Below are 27,681 nucleotides of genomic sequence, written 5' to 3' on the forward strand. Positions count from 1 at the left end.
TTTACTGCCTGACAAGAGTGAGTCACTGCTCAAGTGTCCTGATGAACCCTTTGTGGAAATCATAACCGAAACTGCTCTTGTACCTTGGCCCTGAGATTGTTTTCTGCTCCCAGGACAACCATAAACACAAAGCTATTCCCCACAGAAACGTTAGCAAGAATCCAGAATCTTAGGATGAAGGCACATTTACCTAAAATTTACTCTCAAACTTTTAGAGAAAAAGCCCTTTGGGAGCATATTTTTTTTTTCATGAGAAGTGGCTAAGTGGTTTCTTGTATCTCAGTCACCTCTCTAAATTTTCTGTGTGACAAAAATGACAGAGGTTTTTATGTCATTAAGATCTGCAAACTGTACACACAAAAATTCTGAAGTCTACCAAAACTTTTTCCCCTTCCCTGATTAGAATTCAGCAGCAAAGCTTCCAGAGTACAATCCACGCTCTTATGGATACCTGTACAACTCTTGTGGTCTTACATGGGTTCGCATCAATACTAAGAATGTCCTCACTCCTCATCCTTGCCATCCTTATGGATATTCAAAGAGACATTTGGTACAAACAAGTAGTGGGCTATTTTTCCCTGGCTAGGTAGATGCCTTCATGTCTGCATCACTTTATATGATCTCATTTATAAGCGAGCAGTGGGCAGATTTCTACACAAGTCACTGAATGGAATCCTAATGGCTATTTCTAGTCAGCAGCTGCTGGTTATAGGTTTCATTCACCACCTCCATCTCTGAGTATGCTAAAGACTAGGCTCTGGAGCAGTGAAAAAGATAAAAAAATTGCCAGTTTTCACTTTCTGGAAGCCTCGATACATCAAACAGAACTTTTAGTGAAGTACTTATCACTGTGAGTAGCAGAAGTAACAGTGGTAACTACTCCAATCTAATTTAGCTGAGCAGCAGCAGCAAGGAATTCAACTGATTCCAACTTTAAAATTATCCATCCTCAGACTCAGCTTCAGCCTAGGTATTTAGTTTATATACAACTGCAGACATAAAATAATCAAACCCTCAAAAGTTAAAGAAAACTTGTAAAAACCGTTGTATATACAAAAGCATGGTTTTCACCTGTCAATCACTCAGTCCCTGAAAGCCCACACACCACTTCCATGGGCACCAAGATTCCTTGTTTAGATATTATTTTATCAATAAATCAAAGCATTTGAAACTTCTAGGTTTGTGATTCATATGAATTTAATAAATTTAATTTTGTTCCACTTCAATAAAAGCAGTAAAATACTCAGGCATTTATAAACATAAAAATACTCACGTTGTGCATCGAGACAGAGGAACAGAACCCAGCTGACCAAAGTGAAAACCAGAGCTCTGGAGAGAGCCATGATCACTGCAGGAAGAATATCCAACTCAAGGCAAAACCAGATGGCCGTTTCTCACATAGAATACTTGCAAAGAATCATTTCATTTGCCATATCATAGGTTAGTTATTATCTTGACAAATGCTTCACCAAGAACAAGGCAAAAGACTGGAATAAGCCTCTGAGAGCAACCCACAAACTATATAATGTGCTTATCGTTTTCAGCTTGTGAGATCAAAGTCCTTTTGGGCAATAAAAAAATAAACCAACGAGGAACTCCACATTTGTGCTGTGACACAAACTGTGACAAGTACATTTTTATTTTAACGTTCCAACTGAGAATAAATTAGCAAGATGTCCTAGCCAATGCAAGAGAAATGTACATATTCCCCGGGAAAGAAAATTAATGGGCTGTGTCAAAAGGCAAAGGGACCAGCACTGCCCCCTTTATCTCCTAGTCATGGCTGAGTATCTTCACATAACTGTTCCACAAGGAATAAATCCAGAATTCCTGTTTGAAAACTGGTTGCTATTTGATGTGGTGAAAGCAAACACCTCTGAAGCATGTCTAGTATTTTACAAATACTACACACTGAAAATAAGTTTAGCAGGCAGCTAAAACATTTTACCTCAGTGAAGTTACCTAAAAAAAAACCAACCCAAACCACCAATATTTTAAGCTTGTAGAGAACTTCAAAGACTACAAATGATGGAAAAAAACCTACGTGATTGAATGTATCACTTGTAGGTAAATACACCTTTAATTGGAAGGAGTAACTGATTACACAACAAGAAAACTGCTGCCAGTACTTCTTGTGATTGTGCCAGCATGTTTAGTCACCGTGGACACTAAAGTAATTACTGTAGGCTGAATGAGAACACAAAATACAATAAAATTGCATAAAACAAGTAAAAATAAAATCACCATTATACTGTCATAGCCTTGAATAAATAAAATGTGGAAGCAGCTCAAGTAGAAGCAATTACAGAAATCTTAAAAAAAAGTTCAAGCATAGGCACTGTGGTTTTTGAACAAAGGCCACATGCAGCAGTGATTGTGCCTTCAGTGGTGTTATTTATTTCTGGTGCCAATCTCAGGTAGGTAATTTTTCTCCCTGGGCTGATTTTTCCCCATGTCTATGATGGACAAGGTTTTGCAAGTTTATATGGCAAAGTAGGAAGGCAGGTCTGTGCACAAAACGCCTCCTGTGAAGAAGGAAAAGAAATTCCCTTACCTAATTCACCGAACGCCTACAGGTTATCGCAGCCATGCCAGAGCCTACACAATCTGATATTTGTTCCAAAAACTTCTAGCAAATCCTCTTGACCACTGGAAATATTCTTGTGCTGGATACCTCAATCCACTAAAGAAGACCTGCTTTTGGATATCCCAAACCAGAGGGAAGGTAATGCTGCCTCAGTTCTCTGAGAGCTCTCTTAGCAAGAGGCCTCCCAGAGAGCTGTTAGGTCAGCCATGAGAGGTGGGCATGAGACCTTAGAGGATCAAACTCAAGCAAGATCTCCCACATTATCCATGGGGAAGCAGCTCAAAAGCTGAAGGAAGAAGGCTCCTAGTGTACACAAACTCCTCCAGGCAGATGTAGTAGGATGAAAACTGCTGCTGAGATGCAGCACAACTCTGTAAATTCTCTCTTTGGAAGCTGCAAGAGTGGTTTTGCTGTGAGGGTCTTGGTCCAAAACAACTGCAGCACCTCCCAAAACTTAGCATTCAATGCCCCTATGATCCCTGAAGTAGAGGAGCTCACAGTCCTGTTAAACTTTGCCAGTTGCTGTAGCCTTCCAACGGGCTGATGGATCCTTCAGCCTCCAGCACCGTGCTGCTCTAAGACAGGAGGAGACCCTGACCTCAGGGACACAGCCATCCTGTGCTGTCACTTGGCCTCAAGCCTGGAAAAGCCTTTGGCTGCTTTTAATTATAGATCCAGCCAGGAGGGGATTCAGCAGTGAATCTATTCATAGGATAGGATAAATTTAGCATGAGTCAAGTCTTCCTTACCTCCTCAAAAATGGGACTTGATCATGGAGGTCTTTTCCAACCTAAAGGATTCTGTGATTCCCTAATTATTAAGGGAGAAAAGCTCAGAAGGCAGTGGTACAGTTCATGAAAGTTGGTTTTCACTGGGCTGCAGGAGGAATGTCTGCAGGGTCTGTATGTGCTGCTCTCTTGGACATCAGGAATAACTTCAGGTGTTACACTGGCCTGGAATGGGGAGGGAGGTGCCTAAATGAAAGCAGAAATTTCATACAGTGGTTGAAGCAAGCATCTGATGCACAGAAGCAGTTTCCCAAGACAAACCCATATGTCTGAGCACTCAACAAGAACAGGAAACAATGATTTTTTAAAAATTGATTGCCTTCTGGCCAAGAGGAAGGTGTTACTCAGTCACATCAAACATGCCCACGCTATTCATAGACTGGGACAACCATATGTCCACACTTCTCCTAACACAACATCTTTTTCCCTTGGAGCCATCACTGAATTTAAAATTCTCTCCCTTTCTCCAAGATTGCTGGGCATCCAGGAAACAGGCACAGTTCCAGACTGCAGAAAGTTCATTTATACCTACATGTGGCAGCAAGATGTACGCTGTAGCCTTCCCAATATCCCAACTGCACAAACGCAGGACATCCAAGACATCCATATAGCAATTCCCAGAAACAGAATTAAGGAAACTAATTGTATTCACGGCTTTAACAGATTGTACCACTTAAACAATCTGCACTGTGGCAGTGCAAAGCAAAATTAAATGTTTTTTTAAACATAGCTTAGTCTGACATTTTTGCATACTTGGGTCAGTTGTAGTACAGCTCACTAAGGAATTTTTAACCCAGCTTCAAAATTTGATGCAGATAAAAATTCTTTTAAGTTCTTGTAGATTTGGAGTAACTCTGCAAATGATATCCTGTTCTTGACAGATAAAAAGACTGTATGAGGATGCTGCAATTTAATCACAAATACACATGCATGATTGAGACCATCAAACAACATTTATGCACATACATAGCTCTTAAAAGCATGTATAAAAAACTCACACACTTCTTAAATTAATAATGTTTATTTCCATTAAACCAAGACAAATTTTCAAAATTAATACAAGATAAAAATTCAAGGTGGTTGGCATGGGGAAAAAAGGTAAGACTGCACATCATGGATATTATTTTTGCTCAAAAATATTTTTGAGCAGAACAATACTGGCATGTAGAACTGGCACTTCCTCACAGAACAAAACCAGCAGAATTTTCCTTTCTCTTCTAGTCAGTAGTTCTATGGAAACTAAACACATATAAATGCAGCCTGCAACTTTCATAGCCAGATTTACCATGAGAATTTGGAACAACCCTCGATCAGAAGTCACAAAATTGTAGCAAAACACTTTTTCTACTGCATTTTCATACCTGATTGGTTTTATAATACTTTCAACAAACAACAATCAGTTTTCCAACATTGACTACAAGTGCTTCAAACTGCATTAGTATTTGCAAACAGGCCTGAGGCATTCACAAAACCTTATTTATTTCATACAGATTAAAGCACTCCTGCAAAGTTATAGCTCCTTCCCAAAATCAAAGTCACTGAAATACAATTTTGCTTGTTGGTTTCATTGGGCTCCAAATTTGCTACAGCATTGGACAAAACACACATGTAACACTGATCTTTAATCGTTTCAATAAAAATTTTCCACCCTGACAGCAGTATTTTCAAGTATTGCTATCCTAGTCTTCTAACACCTATCAAAAATCATCAAGAAACAAGACAAACAAAAGTCGAAATGGAGAGAAGAGCATTTAAACAAACCTCCCTCTCCTTGCCCCACCCCACCCTCCCACCCAGGAATTTGCTGACTTAATTCCAGACTCACAATTTATTGTACAGCCAGGAGTTGGAATAAGCTTTCCCTGAGCTCTCCTTCTACCTGTTTCACAAAGTCAGAATGTGCTTCTTTGAATTCAGCCATCATTATTATTATTATTGCCATTTTCTTTATTAATTTACAACATATTTTCTAGGCAAGTTATTTCATTTTGGTAGCCCTGGATTTGTATTCTATTGCTCCAAATACAGAACTTAAAAGTGCATCTGACTTCTAAACAGTATTTATCAGGCAGGTTTCAGGGAGTAACTAGACCCAAAAGATCTACATGCACAAGCCTTTGTAATGGTACATGTCTGTTGAAAGATCCGGAATTAATAACAGATCTTCTCAGAAATTTAGTGACATAGCATCAGTTAGAGATAGAACTGCTTTGCATCACAAGGTTTGGGTTTTAGAAGGGAACAAAGCACTGTCCTGTGCAGGAGGGATCAGGAATAGGGATGGGTACAGATTTCATATACAAGAAAAGCAAATGGTTCACATGCAAGATGCAATGCTGCACCATCATGGCACTGAGAGCATCTTTGGAGGTCTAGTCCCTACCTGCTAGTCATCTTCAGAGAAGAGGGAGTTGTGTGATGTACACAAGAAAGCCTCAGAACTGCATGAAAATTTTGCTTAAACTAGTCTAAGTCACAGATATTATCATGGACTTTAAATGCAAATCCCCAAAAATCTGACCTAAAATGTACCGTCAAATACAACGCAATATAAATACACAAGGAGACTTGGGTTAATGCTGCTGACTGCATTCAGAATTCAGTAGTCTTGCTTTTCCCTTTTCAGTATTTCTAGCATACCAAAAGGCATATTTGTGTCTTCCCCCATAAATAAAGTTAGTCTGATAATTTAATTTTGTAGATTTATAAAATATTTTCTATCCAACTTAACACAATAGCCTAAAAAAAGCAATTAAATTTAACTTTAAGAAATAGTATATTTACAATTAAAATAAGTACCGACCATATTGGGTTTGCATTCATTTATAGCACAAAATAATTTACAAGTCTTAAAGTAATAAATAAGTCACTGGAAAGCTTTCAGAGATGTGCATTCTCCATGTGTCAGAGTGCAGTGGAGTTTCAGGAAGCAGTAATGAGTTCTGGCTAAAGTGTATCCATGACTCCTTATGTTGGACGGCCTTGACCAAAACGGGCTTTTGACCTGGGTTAAAAACACATGAGAAACACCTTTACATTAGTAATGTAGAGTTTTTTACATTATTAATGCAGGCTTTTGTTGTGTGGGGGTTTTTTGGTTTTGTTTTACAAGGTGGACAAAGAACAGGCTAAAAGTATTGGCCAATACTTTTCTGGTTTTCCGTGATTTCACAAAAAGAAAATGATGTTGCAGCTGCACTGAACCTCCCCCGAGCATGGCTCCAAGGGTTTCATTCTCCTAGCTCTACTGAGAGACAAAGGGAAGCTTTCACACCTCATATGGCTTAACCTGGTGGAAGCTGATCCATAAGAAGTGTATGAAATGAGGCATGTTTTACTTTAAAATATTTTTTTTTAAATCCACCACCTCACACCCCCAAAATCCACAAGTTTTTCTTGCTTTTATTTTAAAATCTTACCTGGGATTCTTCTCAGCATTGCTTTGTCGTGCACTGACCTGTGCTGAGGCTTTTATCTGAGCTTCAAGTCTAGAATAAATGCCTCCTGCATACTGGAATACAGAAAAAAAAAATCAAGTTTTGACATTATTTCAATGTAATCAGTGACTTCCCATAAAAATCACTAATATTCAGCACAACCGATGCCATACTTTTGTCCATTATCACAACCCAGTACTGATTTTTTAAAACCCATTCTATTTTCCATGAGCAGTTTTTAAAAGCTTTAAATATTATTTTAAACTCTGATCCTCAAAAAAGCCATGCTTGGAACAAAATGAAGATTGATAAAATTCATTCTTTAGCTTAACTATTGAATAGATGTTATTTTCATTTGTGTTTAATGTTTTTGTTAACCAAGGCTCACTTCAACTCTGCAAACACTACATTTTGCCAGGACAAATCTTACTTCTTTGCTGTCTTTGGACTTGACTCGATCAAGGTCTCCCAGTCTCAATTTTATTAAGTGCCCTGTGATCTCAGACATTCTTCTCTGATCTGTCAGAAATAAGAAAGGATATTTAGAAGAAAGGTTTTCATTGCTACTGAACACAAGGAGGATTAGACACAGACTTTAGTGATAATGGATTTGTAATTTTTTTTTTAGTTCATATAAAAAAAGTTGAACAACCAAGATCCTAAATCCTGATGTAGCCTCAGCAGCCTTGGCAGATACCAGGATCAGCCTGAGGCACTACACTGAGATCAAAATCTCAGGAAATGGTTTTGAGGCAGAGGTTTTTAAAACAGCAAAATCGCAGAAGAATCCCAGGAGAGATTAGAAAAGGCAGAACAAATTAATCCAACTCTGAATATTTTTAGTCAGGGTGACTGGGAAAGAGATGGAAGTGGATGTTTCTCTATTTATCTGCACAGACAACAAATGCCACAGGGATGCAGAAAAAAATGTCTGCATACTTTTATAATCATGAGATGACACAGCCATAATCTCTGTAGGTTCTGTGCTGACATTCCAAATAAAGCACATAAATCATACAAATACCCCAAATCCCACTGCTGTATCTGAGATTAAATTCACCCTACAGGGGTGTAACTAACTAAATTTTAAGAAAATTAGCTGGATCATTTTCTTTGCATAATATTAACTTTATGAAAGCTAAACTCATGCAGGAACAGACCATCCTCTCTTTGAGCATCTTGGTTGAATCTCAGGGACCTGGAGGCATCCCATTTGTTCTGCTGCATGCTCACACTGCAAGAGAAAGGTGCACACACCCTGTTAGCAGGAACAGCTTAAAAGAGGGAGATACTAAAATGGGCTCTCAAGGGCTTTGAAAATGACTTACATGAACGGGGAAGCATCTCGGGAATTTGACTGTTGAAGGAAAAAAACACATTTAATGTGGTCTTCTAGGTCCAAAATTTAGAGAAAATTCCTCATTTTTTAAGCCAGCCAGAGAGCTTGGATTCACAGCTGCAATTTTACCTTATCAGATGGCTTCTCCCTTTTCTGAACACTAGGTGAAGAAACTGCTTTCTTTGGGTGCCTGTAGGATTTCTTTAATTTCTCCTTTCTCCCTGCTAATGGAAGAAATATCTATTCATACCTCAGATACTTGGAATTTCTCAACTACAGAGCTGCTAAAAGCATTTTTTCCCCTCTATTTCTTAACAAATAGTGTAAATCAACAGGCTGTTCTCCTTTTATTAGTGTTGCAGGCAGGCTAACACGCGTTACTCAAATGCTTTTCTACAAGAAATATACAGAAACTCAAATATGTATTTAAAATGAAGAGTGATTACACATAACAGCATAAATTTTTTACATTAAAAAACAAGTGCACATACAAGCTACATTTTCTGGCCATATTAATTCAATGACTAAATTCTGAGCAATATCAGATCAAACTATTTATTTAAATAACAAAAATTTTCTTTCAAAATTTATATTCTTTTTTAAACTGTTCCCATTCTGATTGCCCTTTGAGTAAAGGCAAAAAGAACAAAGAACTGCCTCTTTTCCAATGAATCATTAGTAGGGTGAAAAGGAGAAGTTGCTTTTTGGCTTTCCATGTTCCTAAACCCATTATCACATCAAAAAAATGAATAAAAGCCTTTTAAAATCATATAAAGCTTAGCTTCAATGCAGACACAATTTTAGTTACATTAACCAGTCATTCCTCTATATAATCAAAAGACAAGTCTGCAAATTTTTTTTTTGCATGTAAAAGCAATAATGTAATTGCTGTCTTTTCTTCCAACATTTATTACATGAAATTTCATTAATTTGAGAGTTTCCTGCAAAATAAGTGCTTGATAATTCCAGGGGCTTCTCAGACGTGAATAGTGGCAGTTTCTCTTGTTTGCCAGTGATTTTTGATGGCACCGAGCAGTGGGGTGATTTGTACCTAACCACAGGAAAACTAGGGAAAAAATTCAAGTAACTTTGGTTTTATTTTTGAAACGCCTAATATTCAAAATCTGCTTACAGAGGACTTCTGCTGCCTCAAATCCCTATCTGATAACTCCAGAGAGGAGACTCTAAAAGCTTGATGTACCTGGTTTCTTGCACACTTCTTCTTCATCCCCCACTTCATCCTCAGTGACCTCTGAGCCCGTGGTGTACTCCTCCTCTTCAGATAACAGCGATTGCTGCTTCTAATCAACACCAGGAGAAGCCAGAGATTAAAAGTGAGGCAGTGATGTACTAAGTGATATATTAAATCTGTCTTGCAGAAGCTGACATCCAGCATAGTTCCCTACCTCAGTGAGGAAATAGTGAATAATACCCAACAGATCAGCACAGAATTACAGAAATGTTCAGTAATGTGATGTTTACATTGCTTGAATATACACATATATCTAAATTAAGTGATAATAAGTGCCTTGTAATGAGAAATGATGAAGCTTAACAATCAAGATGTGAAGCACCTCAGACCAGCCAAGAGAGACAGATACTCAAATCCTTGGATTTTGATTTATGTTTCTGTCAGCCTAAAAAATTATTAATAACTGATGCATGCAGTGCTAGTGTGGCTTGTTGCCATTTATAAAAATATTCAAAGGAATTTCTCATTTCTATTAAGGCCAAAGTAGTACTTCACACATACCATACTTTCTTGTAAAAACTGTTGCTATACTGTAACCTCCAAATAAAAGCAAAAAAAATCTATTTTTGTCTCTTTATTAGAAAATAAGACAAAAATCAAAAATTCTCTGCTAGTACAGAAGACCAAATATTTAAAATTACTAAAATATTTTACTAACCAGCTGCAAAGTCCAGTTCTTCAGAGACAAAAACTGTAGTGACAAAGATAGAAAAAGGCATATAAGTTAAAGAACTAATAATAATTTAAAAATTGAGAGGAATTCTAAAAATAGGGGCGGTATGCTACAGTACAGCACTCTACACTGGTAACTCCCAGGCCTCCTCCCATCTTGAACTCTAAATTTTGGTGAAATGATAAACCCAAGCAGGTTGAAAACCACTGATCAATTAAATGCAGTCAATTCACGTTTTAGTGAAAGTAAGCTTAACATTAAAAATATTTACAGCTGATTTGATCAAAAGATCAAAAATCAGTCCAGGACAGGAGGGAAGTTATGTACTAAAATATTTCCAACAGACATTGGAAGAGTTCTGCCTTTTCACGAACCAGGTATTTTGTACCTATCCTATCCTACAATGCTCACCCAGTGTTAATTTTCATTAAAAGTTGTTCAAGAACTTCTTGAAAGAATCTTCTTTATTAGAAAAAAAAAAGAAGGAAAAGCATCAGCACTCACAGCATTAATTTCTCCAGTTTTGGGGCCCCACGGTGTATTTGGTTCTACAAGTACATCACATTCAAGGCCTTTGTCATCACCAAGCCCAATACCAGAATCACTATGAGAGAAATACATAAACCAAAAATAATTATTTCTATTTCACTACTTCAGAATCAGTCTCAATTTACTCAACATATGTCAAGAGAGCAGACAGACCTCCAAGTCGGCCACATAACATTTTGATAGCAATATATTAAAATATAAAGATAGCACTGAATGCTTATGGAGGTTGAGTGACTAAAAGCCTGCTTGAAAAGTAAAAGGAAAATGTACTTGTTCTTCACTTCCCAATTTCCAAGTAAACAACCAGAAATAAGTTACCCTTAGAAAGTCCTATGACTCATTTTGAAATGGGAGAGAACTCAAATATAACAAGCACACGTGTTCACTGTTGAAGGCTAAGTTATTTCAGTAACACAATACAATGTTCTTACCTATTCTCATCCTTAGTGAAGGGAACAACTATAACATCCCTATGATGCAGCAGATCATTCAAGATCTGAGCAGTCTGAGATGGCAAAGCATCCCCCTCTTCACTCTGAGATGGCAAAGCATCCCCATCTTCATTTTCTGGAGGTAACTCCACCATATGATCCCTCACTTTGCAGCCCTGCAATACAGAGGCAGAAGAGCAAATATTGGAGTTAATGGGAAGAACTGATTTCATCAGTATAATAACAAAAGTTCAACTTCTGAACTACAACCCTTATTTTGGAAAAAGATCCGTTTTCCTAACATACTGCTGCCCACCCCACCATGTGTCTTGCTCTTTTAAAGGAAAACTGAAGTAGTACCTTTGGGAGGGTTGTAGGGTCAAACCGAAGAACTTTTTGGTTACAACAGGGATACACTCCTGTGCCAGTCGAGCCCAGAGCACTTGCTACACCTGGGTAAAGAACTGGCTGCGAATGGTACTGGCAGTGGGAGAACTCAGTGCACAGGAAAGACTACATTAGCAAAAAGACAGAGTGAGAGGTGAGATGACCTATGGAAGTAAAAATTGTGCACTGTAAAGAACGTGTACTGAGCTTTATTACCACATATTTTCCAAACTGCTTTAATCCCTGCTTCACTCCCCAAAAGTCACCCACCACAAGCCAAAGTGAAATCACACTTACCTGGTTACACCTTGAGCAGGTCAACCAGTTGACAGTCCCCCAAAGACGCCAGTAAACATCTCGCCAGGATTTCAGCTCCTCGTGAAGGCCAATTAAATACTCATGCACTTCCCAGGTTTTGTCTCTGAAAAAGAAAAACAGAGTCTTGACTCTGTTTTGATGCTGCCACCAGAACCATGATGTGGAGAAAGAGCAGAAAACACACTGGTGAAATGCCTCCAGTAGTTACAACAGGAGGCATACAATGTGAGACAATGACTACTAAATTCAGAACATGACAGAAGAGCCTTTGTCTTTTCAGAACATCCTAAACTAACTCCTAAGAAAGAATTAGAGCTTGATTCATCTCAAGATCCATATACTGCAGATTTACAAGCTAAGATAAACATCTTTTATCTATCTGCAACACAACAATAGCTATTTCTTAGCTATGAGTTTGAAAGCACAAGATCATGCCCTTTTGATGAAGGTACATACCTGGCAGTTCTAATATTAAAAATATGGGACTTTGTTCCTTCCTTGTGGTCAAATGAGACACACCTCTCCAGATTTCAAAAGAGAATATGCAACATGCAGTGGGGCTTGTTATCTTCAGAAAGAGCAGATAAAATTTCTTCCCAATTTTAACCCCTGGCCTGAACCATTTTTGTTAAATATGTGCCTAACCTAGACTAAGCAAGCAGTACTTCCAGTTGGAAGTTAATTCTAGGCACCACTAAAGGACCAATAAATAGAAACTTATTTTTAAATCATTAAAGATAGAACTATTAGCTCCTAAGCCTGAATTCATTAGTGGCCAGCATCACTTCTCAGTAAACATATTCTGTGTAGCAAAGCATCACAAGTAGCACAAGGCAAATAATTAAAATCTAGATAATCCTCTGAGTTACTTGAAAGCCCTGCACCATTTATCTGCTGGGAATTGCAGAGCAGCCACATACACTCAGCTTAAGTGAAGTAATACAATTAACGAATTTCATCTGACTAATCACTAATGATCTTAAATAGGTCAGGACAGGGGCACTAGATTTTGTTCTATGTAGATGTTAGGCAGATCTTAACTCCACCTTGGAATAACTGGTGGGAGCTGATATGGAACTGTTTTGGTTGTTCCGAACAAAATGGATGTGATGAGAAGGTCTCCTGTCATTAATCTCCCACCAACCTCCTTAAAAGGGGCATGAGGGGAGGGAGGGAACTGCAGTTGATCATGGACTGATCTTCATTAACAGGAGAATCCAGCTGTTCACAGCCATGGATCAGACAGACAGAATTCATTTAAACATTTGTGCCAAATGAATCAGGCTTACATACAGAACAGGTCCTGCAAGCTTCTCTGACAAATACTTCAGGAAGAGAGAAACAACTAGCAAAGTTTATTTATAGCAGTCTTTAAGCAGGTTGAGCATTTGATTTGACAGTATAAAGTCAGACTAGAAAATACTCTTTAGCCTTTCTTTGCTGGTATGGTGGGGTCTATCCTTCACTAAAAAACCTTGCAGAAATGTAGCATCTAATTCAATCTGTCATCAACTGCATACATCTTAAAACCATCTGATGAAAGAATTAGCTGAGTATTTTCTATTTAAAGCAGTCAACCCAAAAATAGCCCTCTCAGTAATCATGGCTGCAGTTTTCCCATTTCCATTCAGCAGCAGCACTGCTGAATGAACTTCAGCAGTACATCATCATAATCACACACTCGCCTGTTTTATTTTTTGCTAGGTAATACGAGAGGTTGAGATGCTTCATACATTCGTCACATATGTATGACTTAATTTTGTCACCTATCTGAGTATGTAGTACTTTTAAAATCACCCAAAATCACAGCTGAAGAAACATTTTATATAGGTACATATTCACTACCTTATATGAACATAGACAATATTCCCATGTTGGTCTATGTTGATTTTTCCTGGTACACAAGGAATTCTCCTTTCAGTTTCTTTGGTTAGCAGCTTTTTACATAAACAACACCTAGATTAAAAAGAGAAAGGAAAGAAAGCACAGTAGTAAGAGCAGGACTTCTAAACACAGGGACTATCCTAGCTACTGAAGAAGCCATATAAAAAGACCATACCTGTACAAAGTTGCTGCATTTCCTCTAGAATCTGGATTTACGTACTCTGGATCAAAGAGTCTCTCAATCTTCTTGCAGAAAAGTTTACTATTAATGACAGCAACACAGCTCACCCATTAGAAAAACAACTGAAATTTGCTTTACGTATAGTGAGATTAACAATCACATTCTGATAAGCAAAGCCACTCACAGAATCTAGCTTTTAATATAATTTCCCTTTAAATTATCCTGTTAGTCTCATTTTTACACAAGTGTGACAAAAGCGATACTCTGATTTTTTCTTTTTTAAAATGCTTGCCAATATTAACTGTCAGCTTCTGCCTTGACTAAAAGACATGGTAGTGAATATTGCTGTGATATTTCACTTCATTCTAAAATTAAGCCTTCATCCCTACAGACTGAAGTCCTCTCTGACTTTCACCTTGCTTGTCTGTCAGTCTGCACTCCTAAAATTGGCCCCTTATCTTGATACTAAGCTGGGGTCCTGATGTATGAAAGAACATTCCATCACAACTATTCAGCCTCCCAGGCGTTCTGAATTCTAAGTCCAAACATCTGGGTTCACAGAATGCTGAAGCCAAACCATTCTCTACCCACTAGGAGCATGTCATCCCATAAAAGATTCCTCACCCTAATCCTGGCTCCCATGTGAGAATTCATGAATTATTCACCCATGCCATGCTCCTAGTGTGGCCTTTCCTTTTCCTCATTTCCTATAAAAGCTCTTTCCTTTTGCTCATAATTTTAATATAAAATTCTGAAGTCACACCATTACATTCTGTATTAAAAATACATTCAATGAAAATTTATAAAACACATAATTTCAAACTTCACAGTCTTAGCTGTTATGAAATATGATCCCAAAGCTCAACAGCACTTCAGAAGGGTATTACAGGGCAAAAATGTTACCTCTTAAATTTGTCTCTTTTGTCCTTCAGCTCTTCCACCTCATTGTGCCTGAAGAGATCAGCAATGTGTGTAACAAGATTAGCGTTGATACAGTTCATGTTACATGGCGTGGCTACAATAGCATTCATATTTTCGTGACAATAATGAATACATTTCTCTACCTAGGAAAAATAAATACGAATGTTAAGGAATTCTAGACAATCCCTCCCCATACTAATTTCTTTAAGACTTCTATTTGAAGTGTGGTGTTTTGGAAAACTGTTTCAGTTCGACTTAAAAACAAAAAACAAGCCTCAGATTTGCCTAAAGGAGAACCTGAATTAACGTGATTTAGTTTATGATCTCCTCCAAAAATTTCAGTAACCTTCCAACTGCTTGTTAAAATAGAACCATAAAACACATGGATCTCAACTTCAACAGCTGTGCTTTCCTGTGGGTCACCCCAATGACAGAACTTTTTGACAAACATTTTAACAAAGTCAGCAGCTATTCCTTATAGAGCTGGAAAATCAGATCCTAAACTGCAGACATATCATTCACGTAAAAAAGGATATAAAACAAGCACTCTAGATCACACTATCACATTTAAAAATAAGTTACTCCAAATTTTATTGCATTGAGATTCTGCAAATATTAGATTACTCCATTGAACAGGAAAAGTGTGAAAAATCTCAATGTTCTCATTGCAGCACTTATTTATGTAACAGCCAAAGCACAACAAACAAGCTGTTAAGACACCTGGTAATTAACTGTGCCCTCATGCCAGAAAATCAATCTTCCTTAATACTTACTAATGAATCCATCTTCAAAAACTCAGAAGAAATAAGGATTGAGATGACATTTGATGGTTCTAGAAGGCAACAGAACAAAGGCAGGGTTTTTACATGGATTTTTTTGTAATTTCATATCACATCCCTCTCTCTTCATAGTTAGCATCTGTGTTAGCTATTTTAGCAATCAACTTGTCATTCCACCTTCCAGTATACAGGACCTTTTAACCATCTTAAGAAATAAACTTTTGGTTTACCATTTCAGTGGTCAGAGTACAACTATAACCTGGAAAAATTATAAAAGTTGGAAACCTTATTAGAATTGGAAAAAGAGGCTTCACAGGAATACAGCTAAACAATTACACAAGATTAACTTCCATCTGTAGCCATCACACCCAGCTTAGATTTTTTTCAAAATAACCTTCACACTGCAAGTCATAAACAAACAAAGAGAAAAAAAGTTATATTTTAAAAAGTGGTAGCGAAGGCTCATTAAAAACATTAAAAACTTGCCTCAAAATCCGCAAAGGCTCTTCTACCATTGTATTGGATTTTATTGAAATTGTAGAAAACACTGCAATTGTACCAACAGGGAGCAGAGGAGAAACAAACAAACCAATCATCAGCATTAAAATCTACCACTGTGTCCTTGGTCAGAAGAGGTCTGAAGAGTCTTAATTAAAAACATCACATCCCAAAACATATTAGGGCTTTTTTATTGCTTCAACTTTCAGCATGTTTTGTCAAAGCTGTCAGTGCCAGCAAAGCAGAGTCATCTGCTGAAATGACCAGAGCATCTCTGTTGCAACATTCTTCTAACAACTGACAACGGTCAGAAAGAGACTTGAGCTGAACTGCATCAAACCATTCATCTTCAGTTAGTCCAGAACGTAATGAACCTAAAAGAAATTATCTGCTTTTACCTAAAGTGGGCATTTCGTTAGCCTCAGACTCTTTGGAGTTCCTTTTGACATATCTTATCAGCCAGTCAAAGATGTGAACATCACAGTGCACGGAAATGTCCACCTCCTCCCAGCGCTGGGCATCCACTGACAGGTACTCAGCAAAGTATTTCATCTCTGAAATCAAAAGGTCTCGAGGACACACAAAATCTTCTTTCAGGTTTTTGGCTTCATCGCACACATGGATCACCATATTTGGCCTCAAAAGAGAAAAAAACACAAAGCAAATCAGGAGCCTAAGCCAATTAGGACATCAAATCCCAACAACCTCATCTCCAACTCTGGGTCATGCATTACAACACTAATGTCACCAACAGGGTTTTATTAACAGAGGGAAAACAAATTACAGTTATTAACTATTACGAGAAACTATAGTTGGATAGGTGAAGAAGGCAGAGGCATATCCTCTACAGATAATCAAAGTGATTTAATTAAGGGATCAGAAACAGAAAATTTCTAGCTCCATTCCACAATTTTCTCACCTGCTTGTTCTAGGATACTATCTGAATTATATGGAAAACTTATTTGTTCTCCCTTCCTAATTTTCTTCAAAGAATAACCAAATATAGATGCCTAAATCACTGAGGCACCATGTAACAGGAATTTTCATCAGTGGAAATTAAGATTTGGTTTATTATATATTAAAAATCTCTATTTCTTAAGAAATGCTCAAAGCTAGAATCAGTACCTGCTGTCTCTACAGAGAGATGCTTAGGTTTCAAACAAACATTATTCTACGTGTAATTATGTAGTGTGGAAAACAGGGATATGTGATGGAATAAAAGTGACCTGGATGGCTATTGGAATTCACAGGAAAATTTTTCATTTACAGCTTTCTTTTCCTGCTTTTACATAGGACAAATCTATGTTCAAGAGTATTTTTTAAAGCATAATTGAGCACCAGTCTTGTTTCATTCCTTTATAAAATCAGGTATATTTCTCATTCCTGCCACAGCAGTGATCAATCACCCAGAGGAACAGTATGCACAGATTTATAAATATCTTATGGCACACAACACATTCTTAAACTAAGTCCTTGAATTTCTGTAGCAATGGAAGGTTTCCAGATTTCTTACAGCAGTCATTAGGCTGTTTCCAGCTGTTTTCTTTCTGGTAGTAGTTAAATTTCAGCAATTTAGACATCTTTCTGTCAATTCTACAATCCCCTAGACAACAAACACACAAAGCTCTTCTTACCCCTGGGTTTCGTCAGTGCTTTCTCCACTGTTATGTACAGGACCTTTCTCAGATTCTGAGGAACAGCTCCTTGTGGAGGCTGCACTGGGCCTTCCTTCAATGTAAGGAAAAAAGGCTGCATTAGAACAAACTCCTGATCTACTCTTCAGCATCTTGGAAATGCAACTGAAGTATGGCAGTCATGGTGGAGCAATGGCACAGCTAGCAACAAATCCGCTTCCATAAGGGCTACTAAACAATCCAGATCCCTGCTCTGAGTGCCATGCATGGGAACTCACAGCAGCACCACTGCTGGGTTGCCCAGACACTTGGCTACAAACCCAGATCACTCCTGGCTCCACACTGAGCAGGAGACGCACTGCCTTCAGCACTTCCTTCTGGGAATGCCACCCATTCCTTTAGCTCCTCTGATCTGCTTTGTGGGATGTGGCTCCTGAGACCCTGCCACATCAAAGCTTCTGCCAGGACATAACTTGAGACCAATCCCACTCCTTACTCATCACGTGTCAGCTTTGGAAATAAGCAGCTTCCAAAGAGAAGCACAGAAGACTCTTAGGATGTCTTTGTTTTTGCTAAGTTTCTCACACATGTGGCTTAAATCAGCTGATCATATCAAACAAGGTTCAAAGAGAGCAGGCAAGGAAATTTGCCTGGTCCTAGAGCTACGTCAGTGAGGTTGTTCCAGGAATAAAAGACAGATGCACTTCAAATAGCTGATCTTCACAAAGGTACTACAAGCAGTGGAAAGTGCACACAACAACCTAGTGAAGTTCAGGAGTTCAGTCACCAAATCCACTGAGTTCTGGATCAAGGGTTAAAACAATGAATGCATTTTCCAGCTGTGAATGGATTACTGCAACATGAAATTTCAATGATCTTGCTTAAAAGTTGGAAAGATCCTTATCTTTTTTAAACAATGGAAGGGCACATATCTGTCTTCCACTGAAAACCCATAAGATGGTGATTTTCCATGATTATGCCATTCTCTCAGATTTCTGGGAGTTCCAGAAACATCATCTCTCTCCTGAGTAATGTAAGAGGCTGAAGAAGATTAAGACAGACCTCTTCATCTTCATCTAATGGCTGAACAACTACAGCAGGCTGACAGCAAAAAATGATATATAGTTCAGAACAAAGCAGTTACGCCCTTCAGGAAGGCAAAATTACTGCATGGGAGGCAGAAGAAACAAAACTTGCTCCAAAGGTGCAGCCAAAGGCCTTGCACAGTTAAGTCTTAGTAAGGCCTTAACAGAGGGAGCACAGTTAACAGAAGGGGAAGATTCACTCCCAGTAAAACCTTGGAAAGGGCTGCTGCAGCCACAGCTTTCTGGGCAGCCATCCTCACTACAGGTGAGGTGGGAGTCCTGGGTTGGAATCAAAGGTGTCAGTTTTAAAAGAAGGGACAGTGGAAATGCATGGTATGAAAGAGTTCTGCCTGCAGATATATTAACAAGTTCATTGTGAACACAGTGAAGTGATTTATTGAAGGCAATAATGCTGACAACAAGAATATGCAACACAGCCAAATTAATGGGGAAATCTGAACTTCACCATCCATTTCTTAGTGTATTTTTCCCCTCCCATCCAAAGCTTACAAATTGATTAACTTTTGAAAGATTGTAACAAATACTTTGGCTGAAAGGCTATAGTCTGTGCTTGTTTCCTGTCATGAGAGGCAATCAGAGGGACTTATCAGCAGTTTGCCTTATAATTAGCAAGTAATAAATAAGCTTTTAACTCAGCCAAAACCAGAATCCAGCTCAGAATGAGTATGGTCTGATTTGCTTTTTCTTGCTGTTACTCATGACTACAAACAAATGCAAACAGGCCCCAAATTCTTGATCCTAACAATAAGCTAATGTGAAAAAATCCACTAGGAAGCAATTAATTAAACAAAAAAACATTTACAAATAGGATTGACTCAAATCTCCAATTCTGAAATGCAGAAATGAAACAAATACTAAGGTGAGTTCACCCAAGCCTGTGAGAAAAAAAGATTAATTACTCTGATTTCATATCAACAAATTACGCTCAAACAGGGCAAATGATTTATCCAAAGTCACAAAGAAAACAGAGAATACTCTCAGGCTAGGATCTTGTCGAAGGAAACATTACATTACTGGACTTAACTGCATTAATACTCATTACATGTATTACCCTGTTAAAAAGAAAACATGCACTAATTGTCTAAGGAGTTCTAGAAGCAGAGTTAGCTCGTTAACTGCCTTCTGGGAAGCTGCTAATCCTGTAAACAGGGACCTGTGGGTGCCAGCAGCATTTATCCCACACCAGGCATGGAACCCTATAATTGAAAGCTGATGGGAAGCGCTTTCAGTCTTGACACTCCATATACAGTTTTCCAATATCATCCCTTGATTAGAATTACTAAAAACACTTTATTCAAAGTTCAAACAGCTGTTCCTCTGCTGCAAAAAGGACAGTGAAAGCCGCAGTGAAGGACATTTGAACAGAGAATACATTGTTTAAAGGCTTCGCTGTCGTCTTAAGTTTTAACCCAGCAAATTTCTCATGCAAACGCATTTACCAAGTTCTAAAGTCACTGGAACATCTCTGTACTGAAAATCAGAGAATAACACTCACAAATTTAATTACAACTTCTGACAGAAGTAGTACTAAAGGAATTGTTAACAGTATTTAATTCTGCTATGATTGAATTTACAACTATCCTCGTCTGTCCAATAATTACTGGGACACATAATTGACTAAGATACATTTTATGTCATATCAAGATTGTCTTGAAGCAAAAATTAGCTACATTTTGCTCTGTACCCATCCACGGCAAACACGGGGCTTGTAGCTGGGAGAGGAAGGTTTGCCCTCGAGGGATCACCTCCTCAGCTTCCCACAGCTTTTCTTCACAATGCTCTCCCAGTTATTTTAATAATGCTGCTTAATGTGACTTCGAATGGCTGTAGGGTTATTAGCACACCACCAAAAATCCTAAACAGAATTCAAGCAGAAGGTTTTATGCCTCTTGGAAGGACAAGCTACCAAAAACACCCAAGTAAACATCGATTCTTAAACTAAACTAATGGCAAGTGCCTTGTTGTATGCATTATACTCATACTGAACTCTCCAAGGATGAATGACTACTACTCCTGGGTGGACTTGACCACCCAGGACAAAAGCATGCACATACTGATTACAAAAGCCAATACATTTCAGAATGACTAAAAACATACCAGTTATAGTAATGGAATCCTGCCCAATAGCAGGCTCCTGAAACTCTGTCTGTGAATCGAGCAAGGAGGATTTGATGTACGTGGCTAAAGTTTCCACAGGACTCCCACCAGCAGCCATCAGGGAATTATATTGGTTGTCAACAGGTGAACTTCCACTGCTTTTTAGTTCATCAAACCTTTTTGCACACTGTCACAAGATTAAATGATAGGACAATGAAGCAGTAGCTTTCAGCACATTTTTAATAACTATGATTTGATGGATACTGTATTGCACATTTTTGCATGTGAACAGTTACTGATATCAAACTCATAAATGCTTCCTATGTAGTTAGTGGTATCAGCAGATAAAAACACAGTAAAATAATAGCTACCATAATTATATACTCTAACAGAAAGAGAAAAAATTAAGTCGAACCTGTTTCAACTTTCATTTCCTTAAACCCTGTGATTTTAAGCCCAGTTTTCAAAAGCAAAGTTATGGGGAGAGTGTGAATTCTCACTTTGTACTAATTCTCACTTTTGTAACTAGTTCTTTTACCATAAACATGGCCAAATGTTATTAAGAGAGGCTATAGAAACCAATTCACAATTACTATTCTTTTACTTCATGACCTCTATTCCAGTGTGGACAAAAGGGACTGCTGCTTTCCACTGCAATTCTATAAAACTCCCATTCCCTGTTTTGATGAACTAGAAAGTCTTTCCAGCCTGTAAATCTGTACCAACACAATCATAACAAATAGGTCTGGTTCAGCAAAGTCCTACACAGAGGTAACTTGCACATGCAAATAAATCTACTCAATTCCACAGGTGCTCCTCCTGTGACACAGGTGTTGGGCTCCATTAGCAGCTGTTTCTATTTATTTATTTTGGGTTGAGTTAACAGACATTGCTTCATGCCCCCTTGGGCCAGGGGCACACAGGGACACCCTTCTGATATTGTCTCAAATTTATGATGCCTGTCACACACATACAAGAGATAAATAAAGGGATATCTGTGCTTTTATGTAACTGCCTTAGACAGGGACTCCACATATTTGAGACATTTAGTTCTTTAAAAACAGAGCAATCAGACAGGTACTAATTAATCATATGAATTAATATGAGGAGAGGGCTCACTGATATTGTTATTTTAGTTGCTTAACATACACAGTGCTGTCTGCACACTGAAAGGTGACCAGTAGAGACATCCCCAAGCATTCTGCCAAGCACTTGAAAGGCAGTAACATGCCACAGAAGCTTCTACACCCAATCCTTCACTTTTATGTTCGAAATACAAGGTTACAGCATCGCCCAATAGCACTGCTATAAATGTGACCTGACACACTTGATTAGGTTTGCAAGAAAGTCAAGACCACTGGCTTGTTTTCTTTCAGCTTTGCTGAATCACAAGGGCAAAAGACATCTTTTTCTTAGCTTACACCTTCTCAGAAATGAAAAAGTCAAAATTATTACTAAAAAAAGAGAGCATTTCACCAGGAAATTCAGCAATCCAGAAAGAGAAGTAAGTGTACAGAGGTTCTTCCAACTCTACTCCAACCAAAAAAAGAAAAATCCCTATCTTGTAGGATCAAAAAAAGAAGCAACTGCACTCTTTACCTAACAGAGCTGTAACCCCTCCTTGTTTAGAGTTGTAACAACAAGCCTAGAGAGTTATTAGCTTTCCTGGTAAGGATTCTACAACCCGCACAGGGTTAGTGGGTACTGGCATCCTTTCCATCCAAGTCTTAGCTATGGAGTTTGGAATGCAGTAGCACAGCTACCTTTCCTTAATTCCACTTTTCAATTTTTCCTTTCCAGAAGTTTTAATGAAGTACAGTGGAGAATGTATTTCTCAATTTCAACACTCAGGTTCAGTAGAAACAAAACAACCCCCCCCACCTCTTTTCAATCTGCTACTCATTTAACATTTTCAATTAGGTACAAATTACTTTAGATTAAAAAAAAAAAAAAACACCTTAACTTCAGTTTCCTTCCCTCCCTCCCTCCCCCCCCGCCCCACATGTTTTCTTCTCCATAAAGCATACAAATTCTTTCATTAGTGAACTCACTTCTTTGGATGTATATCCTGGAACCAGCCTTGCCACACTGTCCCAGTTGATAGGCTGAGGAACACCAATTAGGGAACACAGGATCATATCCAAAACCATCTGGTTGTTGTCATAGGGGAAGTTATTGTTTTCTGAGAATCCACGACTCATCTTTGGCTACTTAAGCCTAGAAGAGAAAGAGTTTTTAGCAAGTCTCACTGCATGGTTTACTAAGGCTTGATCTACTTTACCTGTAGCACTCCATAAATTACTGGGGGAAGTGTTTACCACAGCATTAAAGTCAAGTACTTAGGCTTTTTTTTTTAAAAAAAAATTTACACATTCTCAAAACCCTGAGGGAGAAGCAGATGTGCAAAACACACCAAACCCAACCCAAGAGCAGCAGGTATTATCCACCACTGCTCTGACCTGCCTCTTTCCAGAGGAGAAACCACACCTCTGAGGCCTCTAACACAAGAGAAAGGCTACCAAGATCTCAGAATAGACAGCCTAAGTTACAGAGGGGCATTTTAATGTAAATTTACTCACATTCAAATACAGTTGTCTGTTGTCACAAACTCTACTCTCAGCTTTGTTCTCCTCTCACTCAGCACGCCTAACTGCCATTATTTAGAAGCCAAGCCAGGATACCAATTTAAGGGCCATCAACATTTCGGAGCCAGGAAACAACACCTGAATCTCGTTCAATTCTCATCCCAAACACCTGACATTCCCAACTTCTTATTAGCCAGGATGAACAGTTACAAAAACCTCTTAACTCTTCAGCTTCAAGCTGAACACCAGAACACAGCATTTAAGGACAGCAGAAAACATTTTATAAAACAGGATTATATTCAAGGGTTTTTTTTCTTTTTCCAAATGGATTTTCTGTATAGCACCAGGGAAAAGAGTAAAAGTTTAAAGTACTGATTTAGTTTATGCTGGGAAAGAACTGCAGGCATTAATGCAGAGTTTCATGTTCAAGTAACACATGGCCAAAGAGCTCAGGAGGGACTTAAAAATACTTAATAACAGAACTTTAAAGCCACATGCAAATTTTTGACTTATAAAGCAAGAATTATAGAGAATTTGAAAGCAAATACACCTAGATAACAGCTGATAACTTGTTACTAAAAGCACACTATACATAGATGTTTCTTTTGCACCATCCTCTTTCTAAAAGAAAAGATGCTTAAAATACACGAAATAGCCCTGATTTTTTTCTCCCTCTAGAAGCTGTTCCAGCCCTTTTTTCTGCTTGTTTTGTTGGTAGAAGCAGAAATCACAGCAGCAGGTAACTGTGAGCTTTCATCCTCTCAAAAGAGCAGCTGAATTAAGTCAGAAAGAAAAAAACCCCAGAACTCACCGAGAGAATTCTTCAGTTTCCCACAGCCATGAGATTTAAAAAGAAAGAAAAAAAGCCACAAAACAGAAGACGAGTCCTAGAGAAAATTCTATACCATTGTAGCAATTCTATCTAAATGAAATCTGCTGCAAAATATGCCAAATAGCCAATTTTAAAAGCAAAAGGTCCTCACAGATTATATGAGCCCAAAATCTGAGTAAAATAGATGCCACTATCAGGTAAAAGTGGATCAGTCCCTGAAGTCACTGTGTCCTTATCCCTCACCCTGAGAGCACTTTCAAGCAGTGTCACTGTGGTGATTCTGTGCTGGAGACTTCTCTCTGTCAGTGTGCAGACAGATGTCGGCAGCAATTACGTTTCAGCCCCTGAACATCTCCTGTTTCTGCTCTTAGGAGGAGAAATAACCGGGCCAGAATGGGTCAGCACCAGTGGCAAAGCCCTGTGGTTATGAAACACTGAGCTGACTTCTTGTGCTAGCTCACACACATGGGGCAGCTGGTTTAAAAATATGTTTGGATGAGATAAGTAAGTGATGGAGTATTATAATCCCCTGGTTTCCCACCATAAAATAGGCTTAATGTGAGTAAAATTACCAGCAATGTCAATATTCCATAAATCACCCTTTGAGGGCTAGTGCTATGGGAAGATTACACTGGGCAATGAAAGAAAGGAAAGAGAGACGAAAAACACCTTTTTCTTTTTTGGTGAAAAAACAGGAGTCTGTAACTTACAGGGAAAAATTCTGAGTGCTTCAGTGGTAACAAGTTTACTACCCATCAACCCTGTGTACCATGAAGCAGCCCGAGCACGAAGGGATGACAGGTGCTCTAAAACGTGATGACACATTCAGACAGAATCAAGTCTTTGTCTCTCATACAGGTTTCTTAATTTGCTTACTCTGCACATCAAAAGGCAGCTCTGTATACGCTTATTACTACAAAGACAAATGAAGGAAGAGACTTAATTACAGGCATACAGAAGTATTTTTATTTATATTCTAGAAAGAGCACGGGACTCCTCTTTGCAGCTTTTTATGTGATATTCAATATTTGACTTTTTATCCTTTTGGAAACCCTGTTGGAAATATAAAGACATATGCAAGATTCAGTCTCATGCAAGAACTCTCTAAATGCAGGAAAATAAAGCCTGAAATAAATCACATTCTTAAAGAGAAAAAGCAACTTCTAAGGATTCTCTCCGTTCTGTTACTGCAAGGACAGCTCAGGTTAACCCCTTACTCAACAATGAAAATTGGAGAAAAAAAAAGTTTCCAAATTATTAAACTCTGACCAACTCATTTGAGATGCACAACATAGAAAGATACGTGAGAACAGGAATTCCAGTTAATACTCAGAATTCCAAATCAAGTGGTGCAAAGGCTCCTAAGAGTTAATTCATTATGGAAATACAGAATCCGATTCGACTTTTTTTATTATTTAAAGCAAATCATGAGTGTAGGAATGAAGAATTACTACCCCTTGCAGGCGCACAACCTGAGGGAAGGTGAAGATGGTGGGATGGGCACGAGGTGTCCATCCACAGCCCTGAAACGCAAGGAAGTGATGGTGCAGAATGAGGCGCGGGAGAGGAACAACGGCAACTTTGTAGCTTGCCCACGTACCAGCCCACATTAAAAATTATAAAGCGTTTAAGTTTAAAAAAAAAAAAAAACAACCCCAGTCTCCGATACCCTACAAGTGCAGCAGCCTCAGAGTAGGGACCCCGACGGCCCCCCCGGGCACTCTCCACCGGGACCCCTCCCCGGTTTACCTGGCGGTTCCCAGGCCAGCGGGACGGGACAGGACGGGCAGGGGCTCCTCCGCGGGACGTGCCGGGGCAGCAGAGGGACGAGGGGCTCAGCTTCACCTCGGGACGAGCGGCACCCTCAGGCGCCCTGTCCGCACCCGCCGCGCCCTCATCTGCCGGCGCCGCCCGGCCCCGCCCTCAGGGGAGGGGCGGGAACGCCGCGAGGGGGGGCGGCCCCCGCCAATGGGCGCGGGGCGGGTGACGAGGCCCCGCCCCCTCACGCCGGGCACAGCCAATGCGCGGCGCGGAGCGCTCCCGCCCCGGGCGCGCGGCGGCCCCGCCTTGCCGCAGTGCAGCGGCGGCGGCAGCGCCCCCTCCCGCCCCGCGCGCGGCGTCCGGTCGCCCCGGCAACGCGCCGCCCCGCGCTGCGTCACCGTGACGTCACGGCGCGCCCCGGACAAGTGCCGTCGGTGCCGCTCACTGCGGCGGGAGTGATACACACACTGCTCAGGGCCACGGCGTGACGTCACGGCGCCTCGTCCTCGCTCCGTGTGACGTCACGCCGCCCCTCTCCCTCCGCTGCTGCCTCCCCATGGCGTCCAGCTCAGTTTTCCGAGCAGACCCCACGGCAGCTACTCCGCTTTTCGCAGACACAAGTCACCCTGCACTCCCGCCTGCCAGAACCCTGCAGGGAAGGAAAAGCCCGGCCACGAGAAGTTCTTACCGCCCGCCAAAATAATGCATCAGACACAAGAGTTAGACTCGTGATGTAGGCACAGCTGATAAATTACGCAGCAATGGGTTAATGCACTCCACGCTCCTACCAAAGAGGAGCCTCAGTAAGCTTTTCCCAGGTTTTCAGCTGATGTAAGTATTCCATACACTGTTAACCATAAAAAAACCAGTACCAGAACACTGCAATTAGAGCTAATTACACGGAACAGCCCAACTACTGGGAGCGGTTCACCAGAGTTACTCCGCAAAAGCTCAGAGAGTCTCAATCCTGTTATTTCACCCACACAGTTTGATTCCAACTGCATGTGTACTACCGTATCAAGTATTCCCAAACATTTTAAAATTCCTTCCTGTGGGAAGCCACCCGTGCCTGATAAAGACCAGCCCAGATCCACATTTCCCAAACATAACAATCCTTCCCAATCCAGCCACAAAAATTCTGTTCCTTTATGGTAATTTGGCAAAAATCATGGATATTTACAATTTTCTTTCCAAAAACCCCACTTGTAAACTCTGGAATAGTACAATGAGGACAGATAATGCAAAAAAAAAAGGCACAGAAAAATACAGAAAAAAAATGATTCCACTAATCTAGAGAAGTATCTGAAATCAACATCCTCTAAGTCAGTCTGAAAGTTTCCTTTAGGTCGTAGGGAAAGCAAAACCCCGATTTCATACCACGCCATAGGCACCCACAGAATGAACTAATGCTGGAATATTGCTGCATTATGATGACATCATAATGGAATGGAAATCTGATGGTATTTCAGGAGAACTGGAACATGTTTTTTTCATTAATCAAAGGCAGAAGTTCAGTTCCCTCCGTTTATTTTTTCAAATAAGAAAAAAAAATCAGTATTTGAAAATAAACAAAAAATCAATATCTTAAATTTTACTTATTTGCTGTTCTACAGACTGTGCTAGATCAGTTACAATAATTCAA

At 39.4% G+C, this 27,681-nt stretch overlaps 1 protein-coding gene across 3 annotated transcripts; it reads right to left on the minus strand.

Annotated features, from left to right (window-relative positions):
- Window positions 1-5,173: 5,173 nt before the first annotated feature.
- On the minus strand, window positions 5,174-26,165 carry SANBR (SANT and BTB domain regulator of CSR). Of its 3 annotated transcripts, XM_066177876.1 has the most exons (21): window positions 26,028-26,165; window positions 22,913-23,078; window positions 20,862-21,048; window positions 17,659-17,752; window positions 16,423-16,661; window positions 15,521-15,579; window positions 14,730-14,890; window positions 13,821-13,907; window positions 13,607-13,717; window positions 11,741-11,864; window positions 11,417-11,569; window positions 11,057-11,232; window positions 10,581-10,680; window positions 10,062-10,094; window positions 9,353-9,452; window positions 8,281-8,375; window positions 8,141-8,169; window positions 7,973-8,046; window positions 7,243-7,331; window positions 6,795-6,886; window positions 5,174-6,379 (listed from the first exon to the last, which is right to left on the minus strand). In XM_066177876.1, exons 2-21 carry the CDS (start codon window positions 23,060-23,062, stop codon window positions 6,343-6,345), a joined length of 2,190 nt encoding a protein of 729 aa, XP_066033973.1. In that variant the 5' UTR covers window positions 23,063-23,078; window positions 26,028-26,165; the 3' UTR covers window positions 5,174-6,342. The 3 variants fall into 3 exon arrangements, with proteins under 3 accessions (XP_066033973.1, XP_066033974.1, XP_066033975.1); XM_066177877.1 differs by lacking the exon at window positions 11,417-11,569; XM_066177878.1 differs by lacking the exons at window positions 20,862-21,048; window positions 26,028-26,165 and having other exon boundaries at window positions 22,913-22,996.
- Window positions 26,166-27,681: the final 1,516 nt, after the last annotated feature.

This window comes from Chamaea fasciata, unplaced genomic scaffold, assembly GCF_029207755.1.
Source record: "Chamaea fasciata isolate MVZ Bird 193981 ecotype frontalis unplaced genomic scaffold, bChaFas1.0.hap1 SCAF_3, whole genome shotgun sequence".
Taxonomy (NCBI): domain Eukaryota; kingdom Metazoa; phylum Chordata; class Aves; order Passeriformes; family Sylviidae; genus Chamaea; species Chamaea fasciata.

Excerpts from the sequence above, each read along its gene's own strand:
- SANBR (XM_066177876.1), bottom strand. The coding sequence starts at position 23,062 with ATGAGTCGTGGATTCTCAGAAAACAATAACTTCCCCTATGACAACAAC. Across the intron at positions 14,891-15,520 it reads TTTTGAAGATGGATTCATTA|GTAGAGAAATGTATTCATTA; the intron begins GTAAGTATTAAG and ends TATTTTTCCTAG. Across the intron at positions 11,570-11,740 it reads CCTGCTCAAGGTGTAACCAG|TCTTTCCTGTGCACTGAGTT; the intron begins GTAAGTGTGATT and ends TTGCTAATGTAG.